Below are 27,937 nucleotides of genomic sequence, written 5' to 3'. Positions count from 1 at the left end.
GGCTATGATTTGGGGTCTATGCTCACAACTGAAAGAAATGCCAATTTTGTTTGTTTGTCTTTTGTCTTTTGTCTTATTAGGGCAGCACCCACGGCATATGAAGGTTTCCAGGCTAGGGGTCGAAACAGAGCTGTAGCTACTGTCCTACACCACAGCCACAGCAACACAGGATCTGAGCCTCGTCTGCAACCTATGCCACAACTCACAGCAACACCAGATCTTTGACCCACTGAGTGAGGTCAGGCATCGAACCCACAACCTCGTGGATCTTAGTCGGGTTCGTTAACTACTGAGCCACAAAGGGAACTCCCGTATTTTTTTCTCTTGAGTGTAGTAAATACACAGCTTTTCGTATATTATCCTTTATGCTGTTTGTGTCTGGGAAGTATACCATAATAATATTATTAACTTTTATAAAAGGTGAGCGTGGAAATGGAACTGAAAATAGAGACAACTTGTTCAAGAAGTTTTGATGTTTGAGGGAGCAGAGAAATTGGAGGGGGCTTTGGAGCCAAGGATTTTTTTTTTTTTTTTTAGGTGGGAGCACATTTGCGTGGTGCAGGGCACAGTGGGGGTGGGGGAGCTGATGGTACAGGGGAGGAAGGGGTTAACGGGAAAAGGGCTTGATCAGCTCAGATGTGCTTATCTCCCTAGTCCTCAGTCCCCTCTGTGACCTCCACACCACTGGATCTCACACTTGAGAGAACATCCAATTCACCATCCACGTCCGGGCGAATCCTCAGTGTTACCGACACAGAGATCTGGGTGGGCTTATACATTTGCATTTACAACAAACTCCCTGGTGATGCTGCCTCAAGCACCACACTTTGAGAACCACAGGTATCATCCATACCACGGGCGCCCCCTTCGGGATTTGACATTGCACCACAATGGGCCGGGCCCCTTTGCAAGCAGGGGAGGAAGGCATGGGAGCCAAGAGCTGAGATGGAAGAGGGGAGACCACGAAGGAAGAGACAGCTGGAGCCTGGCCCCCTGGCCAAGGTCACTGCCTCTCCCTGGGAAGCACCACTTTTGGACCTCCTGGAAGACTGAGTGACAGGCGGAGGGAAGGAGCCCGGGCTGGTTGGGGCGTAGAGATTGTGGCAAGAGGCCACTAAGTGTGCCAAATGGAGAGGGAGTGGAGGAGGGGCACCCGCGCCCGCCTTCAGGCACTGAGCCCTGAGAACACGCTGTTCACCTTTGCAATTTGATCCTGGTCTCATGCCAGACCAGCTCCTCCGGCCCTTGGGAAAGAAAGCAGCCCTGTCAAAAAATGAACATTAGCTTGTCAGATCCCAAAACATCCAAGCTGGGAGAACCCTTGGAGACCAGCCAGTGCAGCCTCATTTGGCAGATGGAGGGAGCCAGAAAATAGAAAGTCCAACTTGGTGATTGGACCTGCGAATTCTTGTACGGGGGAAAAATGCATCCCCACCTCCTGTTACTGGCTCAGCCCTAGGAGGCGGGGTAATGGGCATGAACTTGGGGGCTCTGCGCTGACCCTCGCTGCTTTCCTTTTCATCGATTCGTTGAACACATATTTTTGAGCACCCTCAGTGTGCTAAGCATTGGGCTAGATATTGAGATAAGCTGGTGAGCAAGACCAAGCCCCTGGCTTCATGGCATTGACATTCCAAGGGTGAATAAAACAGGCTATAAACCAGATAAATATGTAATACAAAGTCAGGGAGTATGGTAGGAAGAGACCTGAAATGACATGAGGGAGTGAGCCATGCAGATGAGATAGAACAGCATGTGCAAAGGCCCGGAGGTAGGGGCATGCTTGCTGTGTGGAAAGGGTATCAGAGGCTGGTGTGTCTGGAGTGGAGTGAAGGAGAAAGGATGAGGGGAGGAAATCAGAGTGGTAAGAGGAGGCCAGGTCATGAAAGAAGCTGCAGTCAGGGAGAATGTTGGCTTTTCCTCTGAGTGAGACAGGAACCCTAGGAGGGTTTTGAGCAGGGGAGCAATGTGATTTGACTTAAGTCTAATAGGCATCCTCTGGCTGCTGAGTGGAGGATGGGCAGTGTATGGGACAAAGATGGAGGTGGAGAGGACAAAGAGAAAGCCACTGGAACAGTCTAGGCAAGGGGTAATGGTGGCCTGAGCTGGCAGCAAAGCCTTCCCTGGTTGCTCTATGTCCCTCCATGGGGGCATATGGAAAGGACAAGAGCCTGCCCCCAGCCTCTACCCATGACCCCAGCCCATGGTCTCCCCACAGCTAGAAAGGTACATCCGGATGAACTTGAGGTTGGAGCTGGCTCAGGCCCAGCAGCACATGGTCCAGAACCAGACGGCCACCATGCTGGAACTGGGTACCAGCCTTCTGAACCAGACCACTGCCCAGACCCGCAAGCTGACCGACGTGGAGGCTCAGGTACTAGAGGGTCAGAGGGTGGCACTGGGGGGCGCATGGTTGGCCAGGCTGGCTCATAGTCTCAGTCATCTTGCCTTGACCTCTGTCCCTGGATAAGGTCAGTGCCTCCTCTGGGCCTGCAGCCGCCTTGAGACCCCTTCCTAATGACCCTGTCCCCAGACTATCTTCCACCAGGCCATGAGCCTGGGGTGGGGAGGTACAAGTGGGGGAGGGGAGTAGACCCTGGGTTTGGCACTTCTGCCAGTGACTCCAGGGCCCGGGTCCACACTGGGTACTGGAATGACGGGAAACAGAAGCACCTGCCCCCACCCTCAGGGGGTTCACAGTGCTCCAGGGGAAGCTGGATAACAAACAGTGCATTAGCCCTCAGGGGGCCAATGACTCTGAACTTGGGATCAGCAGAGAGGGAGGGAGGGAACAAGGGTATAAATGAGGGTGAGGGAATGACTGAAAAGATGCCTGACAAATGGCAGGGGCGTGTGTTTGTTAAACCCAACTAAGTGCCGGGCACTGTTGGAGGCGCCAGCTTCTCGTTTACAGCAGTAAATAAAACAAGCAGGCATCCGTACCCACCTTGGAGCCGCTTTTCTAATGAGCACCAAGAAAATGAACAGGAGAAATAGTATGCGTGTAAGATGATGGTAGCACTAGGGAGACGGGAGCTTGGACGAGATGGGTGGGGAGTGTGAGCTGGGAGTGGCGGGAGGGGTGAGTGCAAGTGTAGACAGTAGTGTAGGCCAGGAAGGCACCGCTGGGAGGGTAGGATTGGAGCCAGGCTTACTGGGAGAGCCTGGCAGACAGGGAGAACAGCATGTGCAAAGGCCCAGGGGTGGGACCATGAAGCTCGGGAACATCAAGGAAGCCAATGTGGCTGGAGCGAGCAGGAGGAGAGTGGTGGGCCAGGGGTCAGAGAGGTGATGGGGGCAGATGGAGGCCCCCGCTGTGTGAGGTGGGAGCCACAAGGAGATTCTGAGCAGAGGGACACATTTTAAAAGTCTGCCTAGGACTACCAAACAGACAAGGGACTGTAGGAGGCAAGGGCAGAAATAAAGAGCCCTGGAGGCGCTGGCACAGGACACAGGGCGAGAGGTGATGGGGGCTGGGGCCGGAGTGGGGGCCACGGAGGGCAGAGAAGTAGTTTGGAAGGCAGAGCTGATGAGACTTGCCGATGGATTGCATGTGGAGGTCAAGGGTAACTCCTCCTGGGGTCTGAGCAGAATGGAATTGCCCTGTGCAGTGATGGGGAAGAGCCAACTGGGGAAGCAGATCTTGAGCTTAGTTAGGGTCTGTAGGCGAGTGAATGAATGAAAGAATGAATGAACAACCATGGGGCTTAACTACAAGGAGGGTGGAAATAGTCCAGCAAGTCTCTGGACTGTTGGGGCTGGAGAGCAGGTGTATGGCTGCCAGGCAGGGCCCCTGAAGGGCTTACAGAGGCCCTGTCCCCACCCCTCCCCTTCTTGCCGGGGCAGGTCCTGAATCAGACATCGCGAATGGAGATCCAGCTGCTGGAGACCTCACTGTCCACCAACAAGCTGGAGAAGCAGCTGCTGCTGCAGGGCCACGAGCTCCACCGGCTTCAGGGCCGCAATAGGTGAGCACTGGCCCCTGGGGCCGGAGCCAGGCTGGGACCCACGTGGGCTTGGGCCCCACGGTGAGCACCAGGACTAGGCTCAGGCCAGGGCCAAGGTTGGAAGCTGGACTCGGGCTAGGGCCTAGGACAGGGGCCGGGGCCAGAGCCAGGGGCCTGGATTGAGACTGGAGTGAGGGGAGCAGGGCTGGAGCTAGACCTGGGGAGAGGCCAGGGCCAGGTAAGGACAGAAACCAGGGTCGGAGATGAGACTAAAGCTGAGCGTGAAGGTGGACACTGGGGCTTGGCTGAGGCTGGGGCTGGAGGCCAGGCAGGCACAGGGCCTGGGTGGGGACAGGGGACAGGCATTTTCCTAGGGCTCAGGACATCCTGATTCTTTCTCTGTTGTATCTTTCTCTTTCTTTCTGCCTCTCTCTTTCTCTCTTTCTTTTTTTCCTTCTTGCTTTCTTCCTTTGTTTATTTTATCATTTCTAACAGCTTTATTGAGCTGCAATTTACACACCACACAAATCGCCCTGTGCATTTTAATTCAATTTACGTATATGTAAATAAATAACTCGGACCTCATCTACCGATTCCCCTTCCCAGAAGCAAGCACAGTGACCAGTTTCCAGTCTGCCCTAGCGGAAGGACAGTCTCCACATTTACAAGCAACCACACACAGGGGAACACCCTTTAAATTACAAAGAAAGAAAGAGTCAGGAGGCACAGATAGGCAGAGACAAGGACATCCCGAAGCTGATTTCATCTCAGTTTCAAGCTGAGTGGAGAAAAAACTGCTAAGGTCAGGCCGCTAGAGAAAGCAAAACCCACACGGGGAAACAGCCACAGGGGCTGTGACCAGGGCAAAATGTTATTGTTGCCACGTGCTGGGTCAAGATAAGGCCATAAGCATCCTCCCACTTGCTCCCTGTGATCCAAGGGCCACTGAAGAGAGTGTGTGTGCCGCTGTCTTATTCTTACTCTTCACCCCGAGGTGGGGAGGGTGAGAACTGGGACATTATCACTGGTTCTGAATTGGTACCAGGTACCTTGAAATCAGTGAAGATGTCCTCAACAAGCTCTCGGCCCATGGAGTCAGCTAAAATTCTAGAATCCAAGTGTGCCCCATCGTCCCTCTTCCAGGGGCATAATTTTGGGTCCCCAGGGAAGTTCCTCCTTCCCTGGACTCATTTTCCTAGTCTGGCGAATGGGTTGGCATAACCTCATATACAGCAGAAGGTCTCCCTCCTACCCCTATCTCCCAGGCGCCCACCCACCCACCCACAGCAGAGACAAATATGCATGCGCAGTCCCCTTTTCACCCTTTTTAAACCCAAATGGAGCTCGCCACTTCTTGCTTTTTGGTTTCGCTTCTTCAGTTAGCCTGGAAAGGGTTCCATAACCGCAAGACATCCTTGCCCATTCTTTTCCCCTGCAGCATCACGTTTCACTGGGTGGCTGTCCCTGCATTTCTTTCCCAGGCCCCGATCAGTGGGTCCTGAGGTTGTTTAGTCTTTTAAGACGCCAACCAGCGATGCCATGAACAACGTCTCCCTATCTCCCCGCACACACATGCGAGCAAATCTGTAGGATAAAATGCCACAGGGGCAAGAGCCGAGCCCAAAGCGTCTTCCTGCTTTTTAAAAACTCTTCTTTTTTATTTTTTAACTCATGACAAAAATGCCTTATGCTAATTATATCACCAGACAATAGAGACTAGTACACAATGAAAGGCAGAGTCTGTCCCCTCCATCTGCCCCCATCTTGCTCTTCATCCAATCAAACCTGCTCTGCAGAAGTAACAGCACTTAGTGGGTTTTCCTGCACATTCTCTGTAAAGACAGGCGCCTCTGTGTCTTTCCACGTGTCTTTCCAGCCTTTTCCTATAAGCTCCGCAATATCTACATTCACATGAATACCTTTTTCTTTTTTTTACGTTTTAAAAATTAAAGTATAGTTGATTTACAGTGTTTTGCCAATTTCTGCTGTACAGCCAAGTGACCCAGTCGTACCTACATAATACATTGCCTTGCTTATATTATCTTCCATCATGGTCTTTTCTGTCTCTTTTAATTTCCCACATGTGGGATTGGGCTAGCAGCCCTGATGCACCAGGGCCCAGGCATCTTTCCGATTCTTCATGGTTCCAGAACATTTCCAGGGACACCAGCACAGAGCAAACATAGCCAGTTCTGGCTGTTGGGTATTTAGGCTGCTTTGCTTTTTTTTTTTTTTTTTTTTTTGCCTTTTTGCCTTTTTGCTATTTCTTGGGCCGCTCCCGTGGCATATGGAGGTTCCCAGGCTAGGGGTCCAATCGGAGCTGCAGCCACCGGCCTATGCCAGAGCCACAGCAACACTGGATCCGAGCTGCGTCTGCAACCTACACCACAGCTCACGGCAACGCTGGATCGTTAACCCACTGAGCAAGGGCAGGGACCGAACCCGAAACCTCATGGTTCCTAGTGGGATTCGTTAACCACTACGCCACGACGGGAACTCCTTTTTTTTTTTTTTTTTTTTTTTTTAAGGGCCGCACATGCAGCATATGGAGGTTCCCAGGGCAGGTATTGAATGGGAGCTACACCTGCCGACCTGCATCACAGCCACCGCAACCCGCGATCCGAGCTGTTTCTTCCACCAGGGATGAACCTGCCTCCTCATGGATACTAGTCTATTCGTTACTGCTGAGCCACAACAGGAATTCCACATTTAGGCTGTTTGGGTTTTCCCAATTACAACCCGTTCCCCAACCAGCATCCTTGCCCCGTGCTCTCTCTCGAGGTTATCTCCTGAGAGTAGACTGCTAGGTCAAAAGACAAGCATATTTGGGAATCTGATAATGGCTACATTCCACTCCACCTTTTTCCTCTCCTGGACCCCACTCCATTCTACTCCAGGTCTCTCTTTCCTCCCCTCCTCACTCTGTTCTATCTGTGGGCACGGACTTCCGGGCTGTGTCACCCTGGGCAGGACGCTCCACCTCTCTGAGCCTCAGGGCAAGTCTGTACCGCGAGTCCCGTATCCAGAGGAAGGAAGCGCGCGAGTGTAACTGCACGGTGGGGGCGGCGGGTTCACCCTTGTGCGCCCCCGCCCCGCAGCGCGCTGGAGACGCGGGTGCTGGCCCTGGAGACGCAGCAGCAGGAGGAGCTGGCCAGCCTTCGCGGCGAGAAGGAGCGGTTGCGGCGCCTGCTGGGCCGCCAGAGCGGCGCCCTCGCCGGCCTCGAGCGCAGCCTGCGCGCGGCCAGCAGCAACTCCAGCCTCCTGCAGCGCCAGCAGCGCCAGCTGCTGGAGTCCGTGCAGCGCCTGGTGCGCGTCGTGACCCAGGGCCCTGGTGAGCGATGGGGGCGCCTGGGTGCGGGAGGAGGGCTGGAGGGGGAGGGGACCCCTCGTTCCCTTTCGTTCTGGAAGCCACCGCGGGAAAGACCCCCGATCTGCCCGCCACACACATACCCCCCTAAGAAACAAATAATAAAGAGTAATGATATGGGAGTTCCCTTTGTGGCGCAGCGGAAGCAATCCGTCTAGTAACCGTGAGGCTGCGGGTTCGATCCCTGGCCTTGCTCAGTGGGTGGGAGGATCTGACATTGCCATGAGTTGTGGTGTAAGTCGCTAGGGTGGCTTGGATCCTGTGGCTGTGGCTGTGGCCTAGGCCGGCAGCTATAGTTCTAATTCGACCCCTAGCCTGGGAACTTCCATACCACATGGGTGTGGCACTAAAAAGCAAATAGAAAGGAAAAAAAAAAGTAGTAAAAATAGTGACAACAGTCCTAAAAGGAACCAATCCAGAGACTCTTCTCCCTGAGTCCATGAGTGACTTTGAGCCCCTGCCCCTCTCTTGGCCTCCGTTCAGCCATCTGTTTGATGGAAGTGGTGATAATAAGGACACCACCAGCCCAGACTGACAAGTTAAGGTTCCAGGAGGCTCCCTCTACCCCCACTTGCTTAGGCTTGATGGCTGGGGGGCGGGGGGGCCTCCCCCCCACCTCAATTTCCCTATCTATAGAGTGGACCCTCCAAGGACTTCTCTCACCCTGACACCCCCACCCCTAAGCCCAAGAAGGCCAAACAGATGTGGAGAGGTGCCTCTGGCCCAGGCTTCTGAGAAAGGAGGACGACGGCTGGGCCCTAGTCCCCTCTTCTGATGGGACTAACTCCAGGTGACCAAGGCATTCCCAGTTCCAGCTTCAGTCACTCCACCCACAAGCACTTACTGGGCACCCACCATGAGCCAGGCCCAGGGCTGGGTGCTGGGACTACGGCAGTGAACAGCGGAACTGTGGCCTCTGTCTCCACCCAACGCCCAATGGTGGGTCTCCGAGGGAAGGAGGAAGGAATGCTTACTCGCAGAGCACCTACTATGTGCCAGATGCCCTGCTAACAGTATTCCTGAAGTTCCCAGACCATGGAAAGCCTAAAAGCCTGGCCACAGGACAGGGAACTTTAAGCTGAGGGCAGTGAGGAGCCACCGCAGGGTTTTGAACAGAGGGGGACCAAGTTTGAGGAACCCGGGAGGGGAAAATGGCTTGAGGAGAAAGACAAAGAAAGGTTTCCTTCTGCGACTAGGTCACCAGAAGGGGGAGACTGGAAATCCTTTAAGGCTCAAGGAATCAAACAACAGCGATGGGTTCCAGGCTCTATGTCTGGCAGAGTTTTGGGGACAAAAGGTGGCACTATGGCTCCATCTAAGTCGGGTAGGCTCCACCAGGGAGGGGTCTAAGGCCTGAGGTAGCCACAGGCAAAGGGAGTGGGTACCTTCCAAACCAGGAGATTAGGAGTGACGGGAACCCACCCCTGGCTTGTGCAGAGCCTCGGCAGTGCAGCTGCCTAAATTAATCCCGTGTGCACGTAGTCTGGGCCTGACCCCTTCCCCACAGGTTCACTACTGACCCAGCCACCAGCTGTGACCCGGTGTGTGCTCACCAGGCTCACCGGGGAGATGGTGATGGGCACCTCAGGCACTCTTTGCCCAAACATCTGTCCTCCTGTCCCACTGTGTCCAGGGAAGAGGCCCTAGGAGTCATTTCTCCCTCCTGACTAGATGGAAAAACTGGAAGAGAATTAGTCGCCAGGTGTAGAACAGAAGATCAGAGGAGTTCCCGTTGTGGAGCAGTGGAAACTAATCCAGCTAGTATCCACAAGGATGCAGGTTCAAATCCTAGCTTCATTCAGCGGGTCGAGGATCTGGTGTTGCCATGAGCTGTAGTGTAGGTTGCAGATGCAGCTCGGATCCCAAGATGCTGTGGCTGTGGCTCTGATTCGACCCCTAGCCTAGGAACGTCCATATGCTGTGGGTGTGGCCCTAAAAAGCAAAAACAAAAAAATTGAACAGAGACGGGCACAGAAAACGGGCATCCATGAAGGCCAGCGGGAAGCCTGCACCCCTCTCTGCATGGCTTCGTCCTAGGCAGGCGGAGGCGGACAAGGGGTGGAGAACTCAGGGCCTTCTAAATGTTAGAAGGGTGGGGACCCAGGTAGAAAAGACCTCTCCAATGCACAGTGTCCGAAGCAGCATGGGGTGACGAGGTCTCTTTGTCCAGCCTTACAGACGCTCCGTGGCGGTGACCCAAGGGGAGGCGGGTCGTAGGAAAGGCACTGGCTCTCCAGTCAGATGGAGCAGGGTTCGAGCTCTGGCTCCCTCGCTGACTAGCACCCACGCTTTGCACACATTTAACGTCTTAGAGTCTCAATTTTCCTTCCCTATAACATGGGCCTAATAATGGCACCTGTCTCACAGAGTTCTTGCACAGGATCAAATGAGTTCAAGCACGCAAAGGGGCTGAGCACAGGGCCTAGGGCCAAAAGGAGGTGAAGCTGGTTCAAAGATTCAGGGCTCCAGGCTGGGGCCAGACTATGTTGCATGTCCATACTGGTCTATCCTTGCTCTTATGCTCCCTGAAAATATTTTTCCTGGCTCCAAACTGCCCATGGCCGTCACTGGCCAAGAAGCACTACAATACATGGTGGGTATGTCACTTTTGTTGTCATTACTGTTGGTGAGACTATTGTCATTGACTAAGGACAACTGTAGTGGACAGGACCTAGGCAAGAGTGCCTGGAACTCTGAGGCCAGCTCCTAGCTCTGCCCTAGGCCTGTCCCAGCCCACCTCCAGGCCAGCACCCTACCAGGCTTAGCTGGACTCCTGTTCCCCAGGGCCCAGGGTGGCTGACAGGTAAGGCTGTGGAGACCCTGCCCAGGGAAAGTTGGTGCACAGACTCGGGTGGATTGGGGCCTTGGTCCCTTCATTTGTCATCTGGGAACAGCAGTCTCCTTTTAACAGGGCCCCAGCTCCAAGACTCAGAGTCCAAGTTCAAGTATGAGGCCCAAAGACCCCTTGATAGCTTCCTGGTTCTCCACTGATGCAGATATGTATCCATCTGGAACTCCAGCCCTATCCTCGGATACCCACCTACCCAGAGATAGGATTCTGGTGGAATCATAGCCCAAGCTCTCACTGGATCCCATGAAAAGAGCCAGAGAGGGGATGGGAAACTTCTATTGTTTATTTACCAAGAGTCTTTTTTCAGGCTGGGCCTGGAGGCCCTCAGGGCCCTGGTGGGATTCAGCCATTAAATTAATATTCTCCTGGGGAGTTCCCGTTGTGGCACAGTGGTTAATGAATCCGACTAGGAACCATGAGGTTGTAGGTTCGATCCCTGGCCTCATTCAGTGGGTTAAGGATCCGGCGTTGCCGTGAGCTGTGGTGTAGGTTGCAGACGCAGCTCAGATCCTGCGTTGCTATGGCTCTGGCGTAGGCCGGCAGCTACAGCTCCGATTCAACCCCTAGCCTGGGAACCTCCATATGCTGCAGGAGCGGCCCTAGAAAAGGCAAAAAAGACAAAAAAATAATAATAATAAAAATAAATTAATATTCTCCTGAGGGAAGATGCTTAGGTGCTTGAGGCCAGCAGTCAGTCAGCTCCCGGGGCAGGCCTAGTGAGGGGGCCCACCTTCAGGGTTGCAAGGCTCTCTGGCTGAAGGAGTAGGCTGTGGAGGGGACTCTGGCCCATAAGACCTGGGGAGAGGGAAAGCCTTGCCCACCTCCTCCTGCCCCACTCAGCTCTATGCCCTCGAGCCAGTGACCGCACTCTTGGGCCTCAGCTTCCTGGCCTGTCAAATGGACCTCAGTAGAGCTCAAGCCCCAGTTACCTGTCCTGAAAGATTCCAGAAGCTTATCTCTGGCTTCCTTGCTCTGAGTCTCATCCACTTTGGTGGCTGTTCTACACTCTGGCCAGAGCGCTCTTCCTCAGCACAGACTGGACTCCTCAGCCTGGCATTCAAGGCCAAACTCTCAGCCTCATCTCTCTTCCTTGACCTCCTCTGTGCCAGCCTCACCCCATTCCTCTCAGGTCCATCAAACGGCCGGAGCGCCCTCTGGCCTCCGCTCTGCCATCAGGGTGTGAGTCATCTCCCGTCCATGGCCTCCGTCAGCTCCCCTCACCACATTCCCTGCACCCCCCGGGACTGTTCCCACCGTGGAGCCTGAGCATATGCTGTTCCCTGTGCCTGGGACCCTCGCCCCTTCTCATGCGGGCGCCTCCTGCTCCTTGTCCAGGTCCCAGCTCACCGTCAGCTCCTCTAGGAAACCCAGGTCCAATACATCTCCCTGTCCCCAGCACCTCCCAGCCCAAAACCTGACACAGAGCAGGCTGGAGTGACCCCCGACGCCTTCCCACTCGCCTTAGCTCACCTCCAGTTGTTTTTACCTTGTCCCACTTCAGCCTCCATGAGGGCAGCTGAGCAGGTGTTCCAGGACTGTGCAGAGATCCAGCGCTTCGGGGCCAATGCCAGCGGCATCTACACCATCCATGTGGCCAACGTGACAGAGCCCAGAAAGGTCAGGGGGCTCCCTGGGGGCCGAGGCCATAAGAGGGTGCCGAGCCAAAGGCTGCTCAGACAACCCTCCAACCCCACCCCCACTTCAGCTTCAGGCCTTGTCCAACATCTGAGATTCTGGAGAAGGTGGGTGTGACCCTACCTTCTGGAGCCCCAACCCATTTGGGTGTCAGATCATGCAGTTAAAGCAGAAGGTCCCAAAGCTGGTGACGCATCCTTCTCCAGCATCTTTTCCAAGGATGCCTTAATTAATTAATTAATTTATTTATTTATTTATTTTTAATCTTTTTGTCTTTTAGGGCCACACCAGTGGTATATGGAGGTTCCCAGGCTAGGGGTCGAATCAGAGCTATAGTCGCTGGCCTACACCACAGCCACAGCAGCGCAGGTTCTGAGCCACATCTGCAACCCACACCACAACTCACAGCAATGCCAGATCCTTAACCCACTGAGCAAGGCCAGGGATCGAACCCGCATCCTCATGGATGGTAGTCCAGTTCCTTAACCACTGAGCCATGACAGGAACTCTCAGGGATGCCTTTAAGTTGGAATAGCAGGAAACGGTTCTCTGTCGGTTCAGGTAAATGGTAGCTGATATAACCAACAAACCTTTAAGAATTTCAGTTCCACAAAGAACTTAACTTTGGGCTTAACACAAAGAAGTTTATTTCTAATTTACACACAGTCCAGTTGAAGGCAGGTATAGGTGCAAATTGGGGATGGGGGCTGATAGAGGCCCCACCACCTTCAATGAGTGGCTCCCAAGGTTGCCCTGAACCAGATGGGAGGGTGGTCAAGGGAAATTGTGAATGTCAGGATGGGAAATTGGGGGGCCAGGCCCAGAGGTAGAAGAGTTTGGGGAACAACTAGCCAGTTTCCCCACTTTATATTCCCTTGTCAGTTTTCTTTGGACCCTACTGAATCTATCAAGGAGAGCAGCTCAGATTGTGTTTAACAGTTCTCATACACCTGCTAAACCCCCCTTTTAATAAAAAGAGATCGGGCCTTCAATTTCTAGCCCGATTGTATGTATTTTTACAATTATCTGAATAAAGGCGAGTTTACTAATTTTCCCTTTTAGGGTATTGATGAGATTTCCTTTTAAAACACATTTGATCTGAGTATTTAAGCTTTTAAAAAGACACCACTGGCGTTCCCGTCATGGCTCAGTTGTTAACGAATCCAACTAGGAACCATGAGGTTGCGGGTTCGATCCCTGGCCTTGCTCAGTGGGTTAAGGATCTGGCGTTGCCGTGAGCTGTGGTGTAGGTCATAGACACGGCTCGGATCCCACGTTGCTGCAGCTGTGGTGTAGACTGGCAGTTGTAGCTTTGATCAGACGCCTAGCCTGAGAACGTCCATATGCCACGAGAGCAGCCCTGGAAAAGGCAAAAAGACCAAAAAAAAAAAAAAAGACACCATTTTATGAATTTTATATGAAATTAAGTAAATTCAGCTGTAGTGGAAATTCAGAAGGCGTGAATAGCTAAAATTTGGGAACTCTGATAGAGAGGTAAGAGCTGGCCTGGGAAGTAAGAGACCAGGGCTCAAACTTCAGCTTCAATTTTGACCCATTTGCCTTGAGCAAGTCCCTTCCCCTCTCTGGGCCTCAGTTTCCCTTCCTGCCACCTCTGCTACCCTCACAAGAGATGTCACTGTCTTCTCTCCGAGTAGGCCTTTATCCTCTCAGAGCCCCTACGCCTGCTGCTCCCTCCACTGGAAATGCCATTTCCATTCATCTCTATCTGGCAGGTACATCATCCAAGGCCTTGTTCCAGTGCCACCTCCCCCGAGAAGCCTTCCGGGGTTGCCCCATGACTCTTTGGGGGAACTCTCCTTATCGCTGCCCAAATATTCATATTCAGTAGTCTTCCAGCCCTATCAGACGTAGCCCTGTCAGTCTGCTAGCTTACTCCAGACCAAGCCAGCTCTGGGGGTTCATTTATCTCTGATTTGTCTCTGGTTCATCTAGTACAGGGCCAGGCGCCAAGCGTGCCCTCCCAGAACACTGTGATGGAAAAATCGTATGTGAGCAAAAGTTAAACTGAAAGATGTGATTGTGATGGGTGGGAAGCTCTTTGAGAGATAGAACTCTTTGTAGCATCCATGTTGGCATCTCCTGTGCCTTGAATGGAGCCTGGCGTATAGTAAGTGCTCAGAAAACATTTGTCCACTGAAGGTAATAACATTTCCTAAACTCCACTGTGTGCCAAGCGCTTTATACACCTTGGCATTTATGTCTCACAGCAACCTTGCACTAACAGGGAATGAAAAGTTTCCATTTGCTTGGTTCCTAGTATGTGCCAGGCTCTGTTCTTTAGTGGGTGACTCATTTAATTCTCACAACGATCCCGGTTTTCAGATGAGAAACTGAGGCACAAAGAGGTTAAGGTATTAACATCCTCAATTTGCAAATGAGAGAAGGGGAGTTCCCGTCACGGCTCAGCAGAAACGAATCTGACTAGGAACCATGAGGACACGGGTTCGATCCCTGGTCTCACTCAGCAGGTTTAAGGATCCGGCGTTGCCATGAGCTGTGGTGTAGGTCACAGATGCTGCTAGGATCTGGCGGTGCTGTGGCTGCGGTGTAGGCCGGCAGCTACAGCTCTGATTCGACCTCTAGCCTGAGAACCTCCATATGCCACAGGTGCGGCCCTAAAATTTAAAAACAAAAAAGACCAAAAAAAAAAAAATGAGGAAAGGAAGGCTCCAAGACGCCATCACTTGCCCAGCACTTTAGAGAAATGAAGACAAGGATAGGGAATTTGGACCTGGATCTTTCTGATGCTCTTGACAGCCTGGCTGGCCCGCCGCTCTGTGAGGTTCTGTCAATCAAGTCACCCTCAGGCTGGACCAGATCTGGCATCTGGCTGCCTCCTAGGGCTTCCAACTTCCCCTCCCCATTTCCCTCCAGGTGTTCTGTGACCTGGAGGCCAACGGAGGTGGGTGGACTCTCATCCAGCGCCGCGAGAATGGCAGCGTGAATTTCCAACGCAACTGGAAGGATTACAAACAGGTAACACTGCTGCCTTGGGGAGGAGCTTTTTAGCCCCGAAATCTGGGGCAGGAAGGGGATTATGGGCAAGGGTTTTTAAAGGCTACAGGAAAGGAAACAGAAAAAAGTCATCTCCGCTGCCGACCCCTGGCTGCCTTGCTTAAATGAAGGTCTTTGTCTTAGCAAAGACACTGCAGGAGAGATTTTTTTTTTTAATGCAAAATTGCTGGCTCAAAGACCCCATGCATTTTACAAGACAAGGAATAGTGTCGGATTGCCTTCCAATTTTTTAATTAAATTTTGAATAAAGGATTTTTGGCAAGCTGACTCAAAAGCTCTTAAAGTTTTCAAGAACGAAAGGAATAGAAAAAGATACTTGCACAGATACATGACAATACTATTTTTGTGTGTCTGCTTGCTGTTCATTTGATAAATATTTAAAAATAAATACCAAAGGAAGCTATGAGTGTTCTTAAACCCAAGATCCTTTAATCTCAATTGATTTAAAGAATCATTAAAATGACAACAAGAAATAGGGTGCTCAGAAACAGAAATACACCAAAGAGTGCTGAATAGTAACCATTGGGCTGATGGGTAGTGCAGCATGACCAAAATGGGGAGTGGGGCTTTGGCGTGCCTTGTCCTTGGTGCTGAATCATTGTTCCGGCCAGGGGCATTGGTTTCTTGCCACTCTAGGACACTGATGGCAAGAAACCCAACGCTCCTAGCTTTCCATTTTTACGTCACTGAAACTTTGCAGTGGCTGCCATGTCACTGATCAAAGTTTGCTCAACCATTTATGCAGCCAATTTGAGTTTTTATTTTTTAATGGAGATTTAATATGCACTCGGCTAAGTGCACAAATCTTAAGTGTAAGATTCAGTGAATTTCCACATATGCATTCACCCACCTGACCATCATTCAAAGCTAGGTATACAGCACTTCCTGCACCCCAGAAGCCCTCCTCATGTCCCCTCCAGGTCTGTACTCCCCCCAAAGCAGTTACTATTATCATGTCTATCACCACAGGTTTTTGCCTGCTCTTGAACTTCATAGAAATGTACTTTCAGTTATTTTTACATTTTAACAGGTTTTTACATTTACAAAGGTCTTAGTCTTTTTGCTCTAGGAGGTAGGGAGCTCCCATCCCCAGGCCTGCCTGGACTATACTTTATCAACTCGGTCATTAAGCAAAGTGGTTTCGGGTAAGTGTCCCCAGAGCCTGGCCCAGCCCCATTCTCACAATGGGCGTAACCAGAGGCATAACCCGCATCCTTGGCATGCAGCCCACCCCTCTTCTCCCCTTCCCTAGGGCTTCGGCAACCCAGCCGGGGAGCACTGGCTGGGCAACGAGGTGGTGCATCAGCTCACCAGCAGGGCAGCCTATTCTCTGCGTGTGGAGCTCCAAGATTGGGAAGGCAACGAAGCCTATGCCCAGTATGAGCATTTCCAGCTGGGCAGCGAGGGGCAGCTGTACAGGTGGGCTTGGGGCCCAGGCTGGTGGGTGGGCTGGAGGTCCTGGGCTAGTGGCTACAGCATCTGCACCAGGGGTCAGTCCCTGGGCGTCTCCTGATCCCGCCATCTGTCCCCCATTTGGGCGCACGTCACGGGATCTGGAGGCGGCTGGTTAGCACTCAGCACATCCCGGCCACTGGGTGGGGTGGAGAGAATGTCACTGATGCTGCCCTCCTAAGAGCAGGAAAGAGCCTTCCAAGGTCAGTCACCCCAAGTCGGTCATTTAACAGAGGCCCAGAAGCAGGGTGGTGATCTTCCCAGCCTGTCCTGTGCGGTGGCGTGAGGCGGAACGGTCCCGAGGCTAGGAATCGGGGGGTTGGGTTCGTTTTGGCTCTGCTCAAGTTCACTTTGGGAACTTGGGCGAGTCAAGTAGCCTTCTCTGGACCTCTGCTTTTTAACTACAGGATGGGCTTAAAGCATATTTTAGAATCACGGTCTCCCACCCCTCCCTCAGCCTGGTTCTTGGCTCCATTCAGGAAAAGGAATGAGCATTTTATTGAGCACCTACTATGTTCCAGGCACATGATTCCATTTAATCCTCCTCACAGCCTTCTGAGGTAAGCATTGTTTTAGCGATGTGGAAACTGAGACACAAGAGGTTCCCCTTGTGGCGCAGCAGAAATGAATCCAATAGTATCCATGAGGATATGGGTTTGATCCCCGGCCTCTCTCAGTAGGTGGGAGATCTGGCATTGCCATGAGCTGTGGTGTAAGTTGCAGATGCAGCTCAGATCCCACGTTACTGTGGCCGTGGCATAGGCTGGCAGCTATAGCTCCGGTTCAATCCCTAGCCTGGGAACTTCCATATGCCACTAGTGCAGCCCTAAAAAGGAAAAAAAAGAAAAAGACAAAGAAGCCGAGACACAGAGCTTTTGTCCCCTGCCTGAAGTTACAGGTTAGGCAGGCCCTGGTTTTGAAACTCAAGGATCTTGAACATAAGCTATCCTGGAATCAGGCCAGAACTGAGAAGATGCAAGCTCCAGGGCCACAAAGATATCGCACATCATCTGGTTCTTCATATGATGCTAGACTCTCTTCCACAGCCATAATCATCATCCAGCCACGGCTGGAAAGCCTCCACTAATGGGGAGGTCACGTCCTCCTAAATCATCTCTGATGACTCTCTGCCCCCTTGCACTACAAGCCTGATTCCACCTCTGAGGGCTTCTCAGTGCTGTGCCCCTAACCCCTCCCTTCTATGAAATGCCCCAGGGAGCTGGTTCTTACATCCCTCCTATAGAACCAAACCCAATCGGATAATGTCCCTCCTCCAAGTGCAGGGTCCAGAGCTGAATGAAGCATCCCCTGGCCTGGGCTAGGCAGGGCTGAGCTGGATGCCCCCAGCTCCTCCGGCTGAGAACCCACAACACCCTGCTGATTCCTATTTAAGCCACTGCCCTGCGAAGCCAAGGTTAACTCCTGGCTTTATCCCCATCTCCCTGAGTGGCTTTGAGCAAGTCCCTTCACCTTCTTATCCACAAAATCGGTGCCCTGGGTATACCTCCCTCATTCAAAGTGTTATGAAGCTCTAACAATACTACATGTAGAGCGTCAACGCTGGTACTTAATAAATATTCAGTAAATAATATTGTAATTACTGTCCCTGAGCCAGCCCTTCCCACACTTGGCTGGCCTGCTCCGTGCAAGTTCACTGCTGTTCCCATCCCCGGTGCCTGGGACATGGTAAGAGCATAACAGGAAGCTGGGGGAGCCTCCCTGGTCCTCCCTACACATGTAACAGCTTCATCTCCATAACCCAGATCCTGGGCATCAGCTTCTGTGGCCTAGGTCCAGAATCCGCTATTTTTCTTGGGGAAGAAACATCAAGAAAAGTATCTCATTGCACTAAAGAGCACGGCCCTAGAGTTCCCACTGTGGCTCAAAGGGTTAAGAACCTGACATAGTGTCCATTAGGATGCGGGTTCCATCCTTGGCGTCGCTCAGTGGGTTAAAGATCCGGTGTTGTCTCGAGCTGTAGCATAGTTTGCAGATACAGCTCCGATCTGGTGTTACTGTGGCTGTGGTATAGGCCAGCAGCTACAGCTCTGATTCAACCCCTAGCCTGGGAACTTCCATATGCCTCAGGTGTGGCTATAAAAAGAAAAAAAAAAAAAAAAGAACATGGCCCTGGAGCCAGGCTCTATATACAAACCCTGACTCTACTGCTTTTTTGGCTTCATGACCTTAGACAAGTTACTAATCTCTCTGTGCTTCGGTCCTTATCTGTAAAATATAGTTTATATGTCATAATTGAAATAATCTGTGGAAAAACGCCTAGCATAAGTGTTAAATAAATGGTGGCTCAAAAAAAAAAAAAAAAAAAAAAGGCAGGGGGTGGGGAGTAGTTCCCATTGTGACTCAGCAGTAAAAAACCTGACTAGTATCCATGGGACGTGAGTTCAATCCCTGGCCTTGCTCAGTGGGTTGGGGATCCAGCGTTGCTGTGAACTGCAGTGTGGGTTGCAGACATGGCTCAGATCCTGCGTTGCTGTGGCTGTGGTGTAGGCCAGCAGCTGCAGTTCCAATTCACTCCCTAGCCTGGGAACTTCCATATGCCACAGGTGTGGCCCTGAAAAGATAAAAATAAAAAATAAAAAACCAATGGTGGATATATACAAACAATATAATTCAAAGACAGGAATATAATATTTCTGCATCTACATATATCTCAATTATTTATATCCATCCATAAACATGTACATACGTGTATATTATATTTGGAACCCATTATCGTGCTCTCCTATGTGAATTTGACGCCCTGCCTCTGGCTTTTTATCTGAGCCATGGAGAGCTCCCTGCCCAAGGTTCCAGACTGTTATGCTCAGGGCTCAAGAGGGCCCACATCTATCTGACCCTCTGCGGAACCCTAAATAATACTAATGGTATATTGCACACGTGCCCTGTGCCGAGCACGAGCTGGCCTTGGGGAAGACTCAGACCTGTGCTTGACCCCTCAAAACTGCTCACAGTGCAATGTGTCATGCATGTCTGGGGGTGAGTATGTCCACAGGCAGTCCCACAGCCCTAGAAAGACAGGAGCTGCCTGCAGGGAAAGCATAGGGCAAAGAGATGCTTGTGTATCTGGGAAGGCTCCCTGGAGGAGATGATGCCTATGAAGAGTGGGCATGTGCCAGACAAAAGAGGGCAGCCTAGGCAGCAGGTATATTCTGGGGGCGGGGGGCGCAGAACGAGAGTTGACATCAAAAATGCCATAGAAACCCCAATCCTGGAGTTCCCATCATAGCTCATTGGTTAATGAATCCGACTAGGAACCATGAGGTTGCGGGTTCGATCCCTGGCCTCGCTCAGTGGGTTAAGGATCTGGTGTTGCCGTGATCTGTGGTGTAGGGTGTAGGTCGCAGACACGGCTCGGATCCTGCGTTGCTGTGGCTGTGGTGTAGGCCAGTGGCTACAGCTCCGATTAGACCCCTAGCCTGGGAACCTCCATGTGTCATGGGAGTGGCCCTTTTAGAAAAAGCAAAGAGACAAAAAAAAAACCAAAAAAACAAAAAAAAAGAAAACCCAGTCCTGAGCAAGACTTTTAACGGCTGCTGGGACCATAAGGAAACTCATCCGGGAAAAGCTTGGAGGATCCTGGAAAACGCAGGGGGGCCTAGAAACTGCCAGAGAAGGGCCACAGGGAGAGTGGCAGAAACAGATGCTGGGTCCCCGGGCTCCCACCATACAGTCAGCTGCCTGGTGAGGTGGGGAGGGTCCCCACAGGGAAACCCAGAGGCGGCCAGGCGCGGGCGGTCAGCAGCTGGGGCAGGGGCCTCGGTGTGGGAGGGGCACCCTCGTCGATCAGACACAATAATGGGGCCCCTCTGGGGCCTGGCTGGGGCGCATGCGTAAGCCTGCGGAGACGTGGCACAGTCAAGGCACTGACACACACTGACACCAGGCACGGGCCTCCCAGAGGTGCCCACACACCCAGACCCGATAATGGCACAGGTGCACGTACACACAGGGCCACACAGACACACATGCACACATGGAGGAGCTCACCTCACCCCTGGGTACACACACGGGCCTTCAGAGCACAGACTCACACGAGTGCCATAGCTACACCAACAAGCAGACACACACCCAGACCCATGTGTAAATGTGCCTCAGAGAAGCCCTGGCAGATAAACACATGCACAATCCCAGGCACGAAGACAGATTCCCGATCACACACTCAAAGCCACCGTAGATATTGCCACGTACACTCAAAACACACCCACGTACACACGCGGGCGCAAATACTCATATCCAAATGCTCACCACTATAGACACACACTCACGTCCCTCATGTGTCTCACTCGGGGATGTCCAAGGAGTCGTGCATTTGTCTGGGGTCCCCAGGCTTGAACCATGACTGTGTTTGAAGTGCATCTGAGCAATGGCTCAAGTGAGGTTTCTCAGCCCATGACTTAGGGGTCCCTCAAGATCACAGACCCCACACGCATACCTCCTTCTGGCTCCTAGCAGGGAGGGGAGGAGAGGCAGAGCCTGAGCTGAGGACTTGGGGCCAGTGGGGGGCCAGTGCTGCTGGAGGGATCCCGTGAAACCATCCGGCTTTGTCCAGCACTGATTCCATGCAGCCCCTGACTAAATGCGATGCCAAATGAACTGAGCCCTGAGGGGGGCCCTCGATGGCCACAAGGAGAAGCTGGGACCACATGAGCTGGTGGGCTCACCTGCCTGTCCTCACCCCAGGGAGCTCCCGGCCAGGTGGGCCTCTTGAGGGGTGCTTTGCAACACCAGTCATGCAAGTCCAGGATGGCATAATCAAGGGCACAGTTAAGGCTTTACAGCTGCCCTTAAAGACAGAGTGTATGTTGGGACAGAGCCCGTGGTGGCACAGAGCCTGTGGTGGGACAGTGTCTGTGGTAGGACAGAGCCCGTGGTGGGACAGAGGTCATGGTGGAAGGCACAGGGACTGAACAAGGCCACACGCCCAGGCCACACATTTCCTCTGGATCCCACTGGGGGCAGCTTCCCTGAGCTGCCCTGGATGCATCCAGTGTCCACTCGCCTCTCCCAGTAGGACCTTCTTGATTGCCGAGAAATCGGCTCCCTCCTCAGCTGCCGGTGCAGCACCACACACACACACACACACACACACACCCGCCCCACTACAAGCCCCCAACACCCTCCAGCCAATCTCAGTGGAAGCCTGTGCCAACCGTGCGCCGTGGGCTGGAACACAGGGACAGGGTGCATATCAACAAGCACTGCCCGTGCTGCGTGCTTCCCACATGCCAGCGCTGCTCCACACTCGCCACACATGGAGGTCGCCCCATCACCATGACCCAGATGCCATTTTAACAGGTGAAGAAACTGAAGCTGCCCAAGGCCATGCGGCCAGCCGGCAGAGCTGAGATTTTAAATCCAGGCATTTTGCCCCCGGACTTCATGGTCACGATCACCACTCAGGCCTGGATGGGCCCGCCAGGGCCTCATGGTCTGACAAAGAAATAAAAACACTCCCCAGCTGGCTGCAGGGGTGGAAGTCACAAGGGCTAGGGTGCCTCGGGGTCCTGATCCATGCAGACTGGTGTGGTCAAGGAAGGCTTCCTGGAGGAGGTGGGTGGGTGTGAGGAGGTGTGACGGGGCTGGGGGTGCAGGATGGTTGGCCAGGGAGGAGAATGCCAGCAGCTCCCGCATGGAGCCACATGGGGCTGGGATCTGGCTCGCACCCTCATTCATTATGAGACCTTGGGTAGGCTCCTATGGCTCTTGGGATCTCAGTTTCCTCTTCTGTAAACTGGGAATAATGGGGCATTGTGAGGATTAAATGACAATGAGTTAACCCACATAATGCACTTTTTTTTTTGTCTTTTTGCCTTTTCTAGGGCCGCTCCTGCAGCATATGGAGGTTCCCAGGCTAGGGGTCTAATCAGAGATGTAGCCACTGGCCTACGCCAGAGCCACAGCAACGCGAGATCCGAGCCACGTCTGCAACCTACACCACAGCTCACGGCAATGTCGGATCCTTAACCCACGGAGCAAGGGCAGGGATCGAACCCGCAACCTCATGGTTCCTAGTCGGATTCTTTAACCACTGAGCCACGACGGGAACACCCCACATGATGCACTTTAAACCATGCCTGGCACGTGGTGGATGTTCAAAGAAATGTTAGCCTTGGTCCTCATTATTATTATGATCCTGATGATTCTCACAATCGTCCAAGACTCAGGATCAGCCAGCTGAGGGAGGCCTGGCACACAGTGTGTTCTCTGTCTCCGGAGGCAGCAAGCAGGGAGGGCAGTCCAGGAGGGCAGATGGCCCAGCACCCCAGGCTGGGGCTCCCCCCTACCCCAGGATGACCAGAGGGAAAAGCCCCCTCCTCAACCAGCCCCAACCTGACTCTGGGCCTCTCTCCCATCACCACCTCCGGGTGGCTTCCAGGCTTTCTCTGAATGGGTACAGTGGCTCGGCGGGGCGCCAGAGCAGCCTGGTCCTGCAGGGCACCAACTTCAGCACCCGTGATGCAGACAACGACAACTGTCTCTGCAAGTGCGCCCAAATGTTGTCTGGAGGTGGGTTTAGGCGGGGTGAAGCCCCCCACCCCTGCCACGGGCGGAACACCCCCATGCCCTCCCTGCTTGTGTCCTTGTGCAGCCAGGTGCCATCAGGAAGTGGGCACTGGACAGGGTCTCACCCAGACAGGCTGGCCTGGCTGTGCTTCATCCATTCCATCCCGCCCCCACCAGGTCCTTGTCCCCTCTGGGGTCTCAGCTCCTCCTAAAGCAGGCATCACCTGTTCTCCACTGAGACCTCTGAGGGGTCTAAGTGGCATCGTAAGGTGGTACGATGCCTAATCCACCCCAACCCCAGACCCAACACTCCCCACCCCACCTCCCGCCGCCACTGCCACCCTCCTCCCAGGCCAAGCAGGATCAGAATGAGGGAGGACTCGCGAGTGGCGGTGGGCAGAGGGGCAGCTGCCCACCAACTCTGGCTCAGGCGGTGTTTTTTGCGAGGAGAGGCCTGAGAGAGTGGGAGGTGAGGATGAGTGAGAGACGGACAAACGGGAGGGACGGGGATCCAAGGAGACTTCTGGAGACACAGAGACAGGGACAGACGGAGATGGGAGAGACACCAGGACTGACAGACAGAGTGACGGACACAGGAACAGAGGGTAGTACAGAGGGAAGGATGGAGAGGGAAATGCAGCTCACAGAAAGACAGATGGACGCAGTGTATGAGAGACAGAGGGACCCAGAAAGTCAAGGCAACCGAGCAAAGAGGGAGAGAGACGTCAGAGAGAGGCACACGGAGAGGCAGACAGGCTGAGCGGAGGGTCTGGGAGGGTCATGCCGCCCCCATGCCCATCCCCACCCAGCCTTGTCCCCAGCGAGCTGGCTTCCCAGAGGGACCAGCGGCCCTGACTAATCTTTGAGGTAGGGGGCTGCCCTCAGCCCACTGACTGGGCCCCTTCGTCCCCAAAGCCTCTCCCTCTTTTTCCACCAGGGTGGTGGTTTGATGCCTGTGGCCTCTCAAACCTCAACGGCATCTACTACCCGGCTCGCCACCACGTGCGCAAGCTCAACGGCATCCGCTGGCACTACTTCCAGGGCCCCAGCTACTCGCTGCGTGCCACCCGCATGATGGTGCGTCCCACAGGCATCTAAGGAGCAGCCGGGCCCGGAGGCTGGACCCACAGGAGGACCTGCACGTGGTGTCCTCTGGACAAGCAGGACCCAAACACAGGACTCAGTGCCAGGACCTTGTCCTGGACACCCTGGGTCCCCTGAGCCAGCCCTCCTTGCCCCAGGAGTCCAGAAGAGTTGCCTGCCTCCCTCTCTCCCTCAGGTTGTGACAGGGTGGGCGTTAGGGGGTTCCTGCCTCTGCAGCACCCCCCTTTCCCCTTCCCTCCTATCTCCTGCAGGGCCCACCTGCCAGCTCAAGGTCCTCAGTGAGCTGAGAACAGACTTAACTGGGCTCCTCCAAGGGATACACAACTAATGGTGGAATTACAGGCAGGAAACCACCCAGGTAGAAGCCCAGATTCTGTCCCCATGTTGTCGGGAAGGCCATCCCTTGTTCCCAGCTTCTTTAGCCTTGAGATGGCCTTGAACTTCCTGTTTAAGATTGAAGGAGCTGCATTCACCCCATCATGGGAATCTTTATTTCCACCCACACCATCCGCCACTCCTGGGCCCCAGCAGCTAACCCTCAATGCTCCAGGAGATCTAAGAAGGATGCCTTTACCCCTAGAATGTCTTGTATTGTTCCAGAGGCAATAGCTAGGACTCCCCCCTAAAAAAAAAAACAAAAACCTATGATCAAGTGAGGGAGGGAAACAGGGAGTTACATCAATGAGAACAGGCATTCTTCCTTAGCTGCAGGACTTGTCAGAGCCATTCTTGCGGTCGTGTGCTTTGCGATTGCCCATGAAAGGGCTAGAGTGGGCAGCTTTCCCCAAATTTACTTATTTGAAAATGTCCTAGTTTATCCCAAAGCATCTCTCGGGGTTCTGGATGCCCTTGGAAAAACCAGGTCCTCACACCTCATGAGCTGAAACCCACGCCCCCACCTCCACCCCCAGCTGAAGGCCAGTGATGTTCTCAATCAGCCTCTAAAAACAGCAGGGAGGAACCTTTGGCTTAGACGCACCATCCCTGAAGAAGGGTCTAGAACTGAGTTTCGGGTCTGTGCCATGGGCCGGTGTCCTCCCAGGCTCCTCTGGCCCTGAAGGAAGACAGATCCTGGCCTGGGGGCTGCCCGCAGCACTCCCTGTGACCCCAGCTCACACCAGCTGAAGTTCAGGGATGCTTGAGGACTGTCCACTCTGCCTTGAGTCGGACACTGATTGCTGGGTCCAGATCCTTCCTGCCTCCGAGCCAGAAGCCCTAGCCTCCTCCTGCTTCATCCAACAGTGAAGCCGCAGCTGAGGGTCCATGGAGACTCGGCCTGTGCCTGAGTCCGGGAGACCAGGGGCTCCCCATGAGCTTCTTTCAGAGGGGCCAGGGCCACTCTGCCACCCACTCCCATTGCTGTGTCACCCTCCTCAGTCCACATGAGGCCCCTGCAGTCCTGTCATCCTCAGCCAATACCCGGGCCCAGCCAGGACCCACCTTCCCGGCTTCCAGGATGCACCTCTGTCTTCAAAAGGTTTTCTCCTGGGTGAGGCTGGGCGGTGGAAACAAGGCCTCTGCATCACCCCTGGCTCTGCCCCAGCCCCTGAGTCCCGCTCAGCCAGTCTGCAAGGTAACCCAGCACAGATTAATGCTGATCTTCTTCAGAGAAACAGAAGGATGTGGTTGCTAATGGTGACATTTCAGGCAGGAGGGAACTGAACTTAGGGGAAGACAGCTGTCCAGAAGGCTAGCATGGCCTTATCCAGCATTTGCTCAGCAAGCTTTTATTTAGCATCTGCTATGTGCAGTGTGGTACCACGGGCAGGACTTTGGAGTCAAACAGACCTGCTCCGGCTCTTGAACGTGAAGCCAGTGGCTCAGGCTTTTAAGGCCTTAGTTGTCTTATCTGCGAAGTAGAGATGGTGATGCTTCGTCCTCACTTCCCTGGGGGCAAGGAGGAAATGAGACCATGTCCTTCAACTTCTTAACAGAGCCTGGCACGAAGCAGGGGCCTAATAAATGCTAGTTCCCAAAGCGGTTGAATGGGGTGGAGAGATGGGGCTCCTGACATGGAGAAACTGGCATGCCACACCCTCTCCTGGACCCAGGGAAGGTAAACATTTTATTTCTGTATCTACGGCATTTATTTTTGTATTACAAGGGTATAGGCAACGCTGTGAGCCCCAGGGCAGAACTCCTTCGAGTGGAGTGAGGGTCCAAATTTCTGTCTGCCCTCCATCTCTCTAAAAAGGCCAAGAAGCTCATTTGAATAACCCTCACACACCTGTTCTTAAAAATACTCATCCTTCCTTCTTACTTCCCTTCCTTCTCTGTGCCAGGACTCTCGAGTGCAAGGGATAGAAACCTTACTCTGAGAAATGGGTTGACTCACATACAGGAAGTCTAGGGATGGATTCAGGTGCGGTTGGATCCAGGTGCTCAATGATGTACCTCCCCACATCTTGGGCCTGCCATTCCCCAGGCTGACCTCATTCTCAGTCACATTCTCTCCTGACAGATGGCTCATGTCCCTCCTGCCTCAGCATCCCTAAGACCAAAAGCTCCCAGTGATACCAGCAGACACATGATTCTTCCCAGACAGGACTGGTTCTGTGTCCAACCCTGCACTTTTCACTGTGGTTCTTGTTCACCAGACCTGAGTCACATCATCATGCCTAGAACCTCCCCCAAGTTGTGTGGATGAGCCCTAGGGAAACTGAGACACCACTTCAGGAAGCAGGGGTGCTGGGCAGGCAAGAACAGGTGTTTGCTTTTTCTCCTTCCGTCCCTCAGGCTCCTATCTCTTCTGTCTCCATCTCTGCCCCCTCTCCCAGCCTCCCTGCCCCGATGCTCTAGCCAATTCCCAGACTGCCGACACTTCTGTGTCCTGTCCAGAGATGTCAGACACCGTTCGCAGTCCTGGCTCTGTCCCTGGAGCAGAGCCCCTGGCCCTCTCTGAGCCTCCAGTTCCCATCTATGCAATAAGGACAGAGCACCTGCAGACATCCAAAAGTGCCGCTGAGGTGTTCCCATCATGGCTCAGTTGTAGCAAACCCAACATCGTGCCCATGAGGATCTGAGTTCGATCCTTGGCCCCACTCAGTGGGTTAAGGATCTACTGTGATCCTTAGCGTTTCCATGACCTGTGGTGTAGGTCACAAGCATGGCTCAGATCCTGCGTTGCTGTGGCTGTGGTGTAGGCCAGCAGCTGCAGCTCCGATTCGACCCCTAGCCTGGGAAACTCTATACGCCACAGGCGCGGCCCTAAAAAAAAAAAAAAAAAAAAAAAAAGAGTGACGCTGACTCACCATGGCTGCAGACTTGAACAGCTAAGGGACTTTGGGTACACCAGGCCCTAGGGGGCATGGCTGGAGTGGCCTTGGCCTTGGCTGGGTCTCCTGGATGCCACCGCTTGCAAGAACTGGCTTCCAGGATAAACTGCATCCTATGCAAAATCCTTGTTACCCTTCTCTGCATCAGGCTAGTGTTCTCCCCATTTTAGTGATGAAGAAATTAGATCTCAGAGAGGGAAAGAGTTTTATACAAGCAGCACAGCCAATCACCACCTCCAGGGCACCTGCATCTGTCGTCTGCCTCCCTCTTCCAGAGCTCTCTAGAGGCATCTTGGCCCTGATCACAAAAATGCTGAAGTGGTGACCCTTCCACCTCTATCAAGGGCTGAAGGAATTTTCTGGAAAGTTTTTCAAGACTAGTCTGCCTTTCCTACTGGTCCCAATGGAGCCAGGCAGGCTGAATACATCATTCCCGAGGTCTCTTCATGTCCCCATGTTTCCACACTGGAGAAGGGAGCTCACTGTGCACACCCCAGAGACAACAATCATGGACAGGGTAGGAGGTGGCCCTTTGCAGGGGACAGGGGAGCAGTCAACATCAAGATGGGTTGGCTCAGTGGCCGGGGGATTTGACCCCTTTTCCCAGACCGTCCTCCTGCTCATGGAGCATGTAGGCCTTCACCTCTCCCATTAAAGATGTTTCAGAAAGCAAATGGCGTTGCCTTGGCAACAGCAGCATCAACATCTTTTTTTTTTTTTTTGTCTTTTGTCTTTTTAGGGCCAC

The 27,937-nt window shown here is 53.2% G+C and overlaps 1 protein-coding gene across 1 annotated transcript in view; it reads left to right on the top strand.

Moving 5' to 3' along the window:
* Window positions 1-25,993, top strand: part of ANGPT4 (angiopoietin 4) — a 46,504-nt gene extending 20,511 nt beyond the window's left edge. The window contains exons 2-9 of the mRNA XM_047771423.1: window positions 2,219-2,374; window positions 3,847-3,968; window positions 7,046-7,278; window positions 11,667-11,782; window positions 14,696-14,797; window positions 16,089-16,255; window positions 22,686-22,816; window positions 23,751-25,993. Of these exons, the coding sequence (XP_047627379.1) occupies window positions 2,219-2,374; window positions 3,847-3,968; window positions 7,046-7,278; window positions 11,667-11,782; window positions 14,696-14,797; window positions 16,089-16,255; window positions 22,686-22,816; window positions 23,751-23,911 (1,188 nt within the window). The 3' untranslated portion in view covers window positions 23,912-25,993. The remainder of the gene's footprint in view (window positions 1-2,218; window positions 2,375-3,846; window positions 3,969-7,045; window positions 7,279-11,666; window positions 11,783-14,695; window positions 14,798-16,088; window positions 16,256-22,685; window positions 22,817-23,750) is intronic.
* Window positions 25,994-27,937: the final 1,944 nt, after the last annotated feature.

This window comes from Phacochoerus africanus, chromosome 3, assembly GCF_016906955.1.
Source record: "Phacochoerus africanus isolate WHEZ1 chromosome 3, ROS_Pafr_v1, whole genome shotgun sequence".
NCBI classification, from domain to species: domain Eukaryota; kingdom Metazoa; phylum Chordata; class Mammalia; order Artiodactyla; family Suidae; genus Phacochoerus; species Phacochoerus africanus.
Note: the sequence above shows the minus strand (reverse complement) of the source record. Positions and strands in the feature narration are given on the sequence as shown.